This window comes from Barbus barbus (genome assembly GCF_936440315.1).
Source record: "Barbus barbus genome assembly, chromosome: 6".
NCBI lineage: Eukaryota > Metazoa > Chordata > Actinopteri > Cypriniformes > Cyprinidae > Barbus > Barbus barbus.
Genome location: NC_136734.1, coordinates 4,311,261 through 4,318,641, shown reverse-complemented (window position 1 = coordinate 4,318,641; position 7,381 = coordinate 4,311,261). Strand labels below are relative to the sequence as shown.

At 36.8% G+C, this 7,381-nt stretch overlaps 1 protein-coding gene across 1 annotated transcript; it reads left to right on the top strand.

Annotated features, from left to right (window-relative positions):
• Window positions 1–972: 972 nt before the first annotated feature.
• Window positions 973–6,398, top strand: wdr31 (WD repeat domain 31; the record flags this gene model as incomplete). The annotated part of the gene is given in 10 exon segments (XM_079419077.1): window positions 973–1,019; window positions 1,090–1,216; window positions 2,532–2,606; window positions 2,797–2,922; window positions 2,924–2,942; window positions 3,026–3,126; window positions 3,218–3,285; window positions 4,462–4,603; window positions 4,687–4,849; window positions 6,238–6,398. Coding segments are annotated over 10 exon segments (1,029 nt in total).
• Window positions 6,399–7,381: the final 983 nt, after the last annotated feature.

Below are 7,381 nucleotides of genomic sequence, written 5' to 3'. Positions count from 1 at the left end.
TAAATAATTGATGTAATAGTTATTTGACTTATTTATAAGATATTCCTATTCGATTATTACTATGCATAAACTGTACAAATTCAAATAGTTTGGATTGTAATGTCATAATTTAATATTTTTAGCTTAATTTAGTTTCGTTTACTGGGGTTGTTTATTTGTTTATTTATTTGCGTTGCTAAATTAATTTGTATTTTGTTCAGAAAATCCATGTGACCTGAAGCCCCGCCTCCTGTGCGCTCACGTGACCTCCGTGCGCCTGGTAACAGCGAAAGCGTCTCTCCTGGAGAAGATGAACTCGGGGAGCCGCGGAAGATTTACAGCCGAAACGGATCACGATGCGTCTTAAGGCTTGGGACGGTAACGTTACGTTTTGTTTTGGTGTCGCGAACTTTACCGCATTTAACGCGCGTCTACAAGTGTCTCGTGTAGTTTAATAGTAGATGCTTTGATTAAAAGCGATGCTGCATGTTCTTGCTGTTTACCTTCAACAGAGCAATGCATTTTGCACCGGTACCTCCTCTCTCTCTCTCTCTCTCTCTCTCTCTGTCTCTGTCTCTCTCTCTGAATAGCTTTTTCAAATCTGAAGGTTTATTGCAGGACATGGAGATATTGGTTTGGACAAATATTGCCATATTGCATCTTACTTGTTACCTAATGCGATGAGGCACTAATGCACTTAATAGGATTCAGGTCGCCCTCCCTGTCTTCCTGTAGCTCTCAGAAGCAAGCTGTGTCCATACATAACTGAACCCAATACATAACTGATTACCAGCTTATGCTAGAGACACAACATCAGCATCTGTTCTTGGAAGGTAATAGCTCCCTTGTGAGGTTGCCAGGGACTTGATGTCTTCATCAACGTGTAAAAAACGGTGTATTTCTTACAGATCCCGAAAGAGTCTGAAGATGGCTTGCGCTGTGGAGAGATGAGTGAGACCTCCTGATATCGGGTGATTAGATGCCCATACAGGCATGGGGAAACTACAAAGCAAGTTTCGGCGGCGCTCGGACCTTTACAAGTGAGATATGATGAGTAATGATGTTTTGGTTGTGATGGATTTATGATTATTGAGGCTGTATTGTTGACAGGGTCAAAGAGGGGGCGGAGCTTGCACCTGTGCACCAGGTAGTGCAGTATGAACCCGCTCACACAGATGCCATCAACTGTGTCGTCAGCCTGACCTCTGACCTGTGCGTGTCAGGAGGGCATGACCAGGTGAGCTGGAGAAGCATTGAATAGGAGGGCGGTTTGGAGATAAATAAGTGTTAGGGGTGTTGGATGTCAAAAGTTGCACAAATAATTGACCCTTTGCTTGGCTCTACCTACCCTGGTTACTGTGGCTTATTCATAAAGTGGGTAAAACTGATTAAACTGTGGTATTGCACAGCATTTTATCGTTTGTTTTTCTTTAAAGAAATTGGTGTTACCCAGTAGCGCTAGAAAACTGTGCAGCGAAACAATCAGGTGAAGCATATATTGTTAGCTAAGACTATCTAAAGTCATTTTTGTTAGTTAAAATAAAGTGTAAATATTAGTTGACAAACCTCACTGAAAATTGGAAATTGTTTCCTCAAATAAATTAAAGCTGAAGTACTAAAATTACTCAAATTAAAACTGAAACAATAGAAATAGGAATAGAAATGTGTGTGTGTGTGTGTGTATAATTAATTAGTTAACAAAAATTAAAAAGCATGCCAAATTACTAAAATTTAACCTAAAATTATTAAATTAAAAACTTAAAATATGAAAATACAGACTAATTCAATAAATAATGTATAAATGTTAGTTAAAAATTGAAAATTAAAATTATATACACTGCTGTTCAAAACTTTGGCATCAGTAAGATTTTTTATGTTTTTTAAAGAAGTTTCTTATGCTCATCAAGGTTGTATTTTTTTTATAAAAAATTGTGAAATGTTATTGAAATTTAAAATAAGAGTTTTCTTTTTTAAAATACTTTAAAATGTAATTTATTCCTGTGATCAAAGCTGAATTTTCAGCATCATTACTCCAGTCTTCAGTGTCCCATGATCCTTCAGAAATCATTCTAATATGCTGATTTATTATCAGTGTTGAAACTGTTGTGCTGCTTCATATTTTTTGAGAACTGTGATACTTTTTCCAGGATTTTTTGGTAAATCAAAAGTTAAAAAGAACAGTGTTTATAGAAATGTTGTGTTACAATATTCACTACTATTTAAAAGTTTGGGGTCAGTAAATATTTATAATTTTTTCTTGGGGTCAGTACATTTTTTTGCAACTACCCAGAAACCCATAGCAACAGCACATAATAAAACCACTCCGAACATCTTAGCAATTGCATAGCAACGCTTGCGTAACATGATAACATGAAGCATGTAAAAATCTAGCTACTTTTGTAGTTCAGATTGGTGCCACTATTGGCACAGAATTTGCACATTCCACATTTAAGGCTTTAAATCAACAGGCAATAATAGTTATTATAATATATTTTTCATTGATTGACATTATGTGCATTTTAATATGATTTGTGTCACTGTTTTTTGGTCAGGCTGTTGTTGTCTATGACTGGAGAGCTGGAAAACGGTGTAAATCGTTCCTGGGCCACAGCAGAGAGATTACAAAGGTAAAGGCAAAGCTTGGATTTATTTTGGATCTAAAATAAATCCAAGCTTTTATTTATTTACAATTTTCATTGGTGGAGAAAAAAATGAATAAAACAAATGTTGCTTATTTATTTCATAATATAGAGATGCCTCAATGAATAAGTGTGTTTTATGTATTGTGTGTATATAAATCTCTCTGTTTTCCTTCAGTTATGCTGTTTTAAAGGAAGTTCCTTGATCTTCAGTGCGTCCCGTGATAAGACGGTGCTGATGTGGGATTTGGGTCGAGATACAGAACCTGTCCAGGAGTTTTGTGGCCATGAGCTCGTAGTTAACGGGGGTAGCGGTAGGCCCAGGTGAGCAAACCCTCAAACAATAACATGCTATGACCGAAAAATCTCAAATGCCATCCTGTAATGTGGTTTTATTCATTTTGTAGATGGCTCAAAGCTGTGCACGGGCTCTCGTGATAACTCCATGCGCCTCTGGGACATTGAGTCTGGAGAATGTCTGCAGAAAAACACCATCTCACGTAACCTGGTTAGAAAGGCTGTCTTCAGAAACTGACTTCTGAGATTCTTGTGTATGTGTTAATAGTCCCTGAATATGAACATGTACTGTCCTGTTTCAGGTAACCCATCTGTGCTGGGTACCAGGAAGCACATCTATTGTCCAAACCTCAGAAGACAAAACTATAAGGTTAGATGGCTGATATGTCATATGATCTGTTGTGTTGGTGAACAGTTATTGTTTGCAGAGATGCATTTCTCTGGAAATATTTGTTAAACAAATAAGCTACGTGATTGTGTAAGCTATATCACCACACAGCTCTGGATATAAAGTTAGAGATATAGTATATCTTTGATGTTTCACTATAAGGTCCCAGTAGTTAATGCATTAATCAATAAGCATTTCATTTCAGTACTTTTTAAATCTTTGTTAAGGTTGGTTATTAATATATAACTGTTTATTGTTTGTTCATGTCAGCCTAGGTCCATTAAATAATATTTAGAAGAATATTTCACCCAAACATTTTAATTTGCTAAAAATGTACTCACCCTCAACCATCATGTTTGTTTCTCAGAAGAGATTTGGAAAAATTTAACATCACTTGCTCACCAGTGGACCCTCTGCAGTGAATGGGTGCCGTCAGAATGAGAGTCCAAAGAGCTGATAAAAATATCACAATAATCCACACCACTCCAGTTCATCAATTAACATCTTGTGAATTGAAAAAAATGAATATTTGTAAGCAACAAATCCATCCATCAGGACGTTTTAACTGTATGCTGCTGCTTCCGGCCAAAATAATCGTCCATAATCCATAATAACGCTTCCTCCAGCAGAAAAAAGTTCATCCCCTGTTGTCCTCTCACATCAAAATCAACTGACATACTTATTTAGAACTATTTTTGACTGTTTTCACTTGTAAATAGTGCTTGATCTGTGCATATTTCTCTCCCGATTTAGATGAGATGACTTTTTAATTGGAGAAAGCAATATTATGGACTCGTTTTTTAGCCATGAGGTTAAAAGCGCCTTGATGCTGAATTTGTTTCTTACAAACAAGCAGCTTTTCACTTAATTAATTAATAATTAATATCTACAAGATATTAATTGATGGACTGGATGTTTTTATCAGCTGTTTGGACTCTCGTTCTGACGGCACCCTTTCACTGCAGAGGACCCACTGGTGAGCAAATAATGTCATGCAAAGTGATGTCCATCTCTGATCTGCTTAATGTGACTGTAAGGCAGGAAAATGTTAACCTAATATCTTGATTTTCTGCAAGGTGCCTTGAAACAATGCATTTTATTAAAAGCGCTATATTAATGTTTTTGATATGTGTGTGTGCTGTGCATAATCTGTCTCAGAGTGTGGGATAGCCGTACCTGGCAGGTCACTAACACATTTCCGGCAAAGCAGTACATCCAGACACACTGTGACATCAGCTCCAACTGTTACCACCTGCTGTCGTCCAGCAATGGTTTCGGTGGTCAGGGTAGTGAAGCCACGGTGAGTGTGTGTATGGATACTGCCGGCACACAGTTCTCCATGTGCATGAATTCAAAGATTTGTGTGTTTATGCTTGTGTGTAGCTGTGGGACCTCAGGCAGCCCGGCTGTAAGGTGGCTGAGTACAGAGGACACCTGCAGACCACTGCATGCTGCGTGTTTGTGCCTCCCCGTCCCGGATGTCCTGCCCTCGTGGCATCATCATCATATGACAGCTCAGTAAAAATATGGGATCAAAACACTGCAGGTAACACACACACACATACACTTGTATTATGTTTTGAAACATAAACAAGTGAATTGGCCAGCTGGCTCATGGGTTAATAGGCCAGCTTCCTGTTTATGGAAGTCAAGTCAGAAAACGCTCTGATGTTTAGTTAAGAGAAACTTTGTGAGGAACCTGACTCAGTTGTGGAAATGTACTCCTCTGGCTGACATATTTTTAATTGAATATACATTTAAATTGGTCCAGTATGTAAGCAAGTATTATTTATTTATTTTTTAAGGAAATTAATACTTTTCTTCAGCAGTGATGCATTGCATTGATCATAAATGACAGTAAAGACATGTTTATGTTGCATAAGGTTAATATAAAAATAAAAAAAAGAATCCTGAAAAATTTCATAAAAATATAAGTAGCACAAACGTTTTCAACATTGCTGCTCAACAAAATTTGTTTATTATCATCAAATCAGCAGATTAGAATGATTTCTGAAGGATCACATGACACTAAAGACTGGAGTAATGATGCTGAAAATTCAGCTTTGTATCACAGGAATAAATTATATTTCAAAATATATTATAACAGGAAACAGCTTATTTAAAATAACAATAATATTACACAATATTACTGTTACTACTGTATTTTTCAGTAAATAAATGAAATCATATATGTGGCCCTGGACCGCAAAACCAGTCATAAGGGTCAATTTTTCAGATTTATGCATCATCTGAAAGCTGAATAAATAAGCGTTCTGTTGATGTATGGTTTGTTATGATAGGACAATATTTGACTGAGATACAATTATTTGAAAATCTGGAATCTGAGGGTGCAAAAAAATCTAAATATTGAGAAAATGGCCTTTAAATTTGTCCAACTGAAGTTCTTAGCAATGCATATTACTAATCAAAAATGAAGTTTTGATATTTATAGTAGGAAATTTACAAAATATCTTCATGGAACATGATCTTTACTTAATATCCTAATGATTTTCGGCATAAAAGAAAAATCGATAATTTTGACCCATACAATGTATTTTTGGCTATTGCTACAAATATACCCCAGCGACTTAAGACTTGACATTTAAAGTGCATGAAGACTACATAGATTTCCATAAGTTATGGAAAGTAGTATTTAAAGTGTTTTTAAAATCCAACATATTTAGATAACCGTTTTAAGAGCTGTGATTTACTGAGAAATTAAATTCATTTTTACCAAATAACACAATTCTCCTTTAAATAACAATGTCATAAGCAACAGTTGACACTCTTTCACATTTTCTTTCAGGTGTGTCATGCTTTCTGAAACAAACATCTTTTGCTAAATGTTTCAAGCTTGTATAATCATGGAAAAAAGAGTCACATCCGCTTAAAATCTTCATGGTTTGACTGGTCTCCTTCATATTCTCTCTTCAGCATGTGTGTACACGTTAACGCTGGACGGTTCAGGGCCTTTGGTGTCTCTGGCTCCGTGTGACTCCAGCAGTCTCCTGTGTGCCAGTTTTAACACAGGACTGCACCAGCTGCATCTAGATCAGGGAGCAGTGCCCAGCCTCACTGAAGTGGCTCGCTTCTGACATCCATCTGGACCGCCTGGAAAATCAAACTGATGAGTTAAAACGAACAAATTTCATAACTGGAACTCCTGGAAATGAGAATGCACACTGCATTTCCAAAGCACTGTATGTGGACACCTTATATTTATTAAAGAAATTGGTCAACCAAAAATAACAATTTGCTGAAAATGTACTCGCCTAAATCCATCCAAGATGTAAATGAGTTTGTTTCTTTATGGGAGCACTCACCAATGGATCCTCTTCAGTGAATGGGTGCCGTCTAAAGCAGAGTCCAAACAGCTCGTAAAAACCAGTTAATGTCTTGGGAAGTGAAAAGCTGCGTGTTTGTTTTTATCAGATGTTTGGACGGCACCCATTCACTGCAGAGGATCCATTGGTGGGCAAGTGATGTAATGCTGAATTTCTCTAAATCTGTTATGATGAAGAAACTAATTCATCTACATCTTGGATGGCCTGAGGGTGAGTAAAGTTTCAGCAAATTTTCATTTTTGGGTGAACTAATAGGTTGGCGTATTGCTAATAGGTGCATAAATTGTCTTAATGTATCTAAATGTTCCAACATTGCCCACATGTTTTTGACCATGTGGTGTATGATCGTCTGAATACACAAACCATTCAAGGGTGTAAAAACATAATTAACTTACCTAAAGCAAAGAGACTGAGTGGCTATGAAACTCCCTACCTGCAGAAATGATTTACAATACGGCATTTTCCAAATATGGCTTAATTCAGGGTTACAAATAATCTGAGATAAGATGGGTGCTGTTTTTTTTTCTGTGTGTGTGTGTGTGTGTTACTGTGTAAACTGATATAGGCAATAAAATGCCACTCAACTTCTGCTTGGTTGCTGAATATGCTTGGAATAAGTTTTTGGAAGCCAGGAGTGTAAAGTACTGGAGTAATTGTACTTAATTATACTTTAGGTTAATGGGTCCCACTTTATATTGTGGCCCTAATACCTGTGTACTTGCATAGTAACTAGA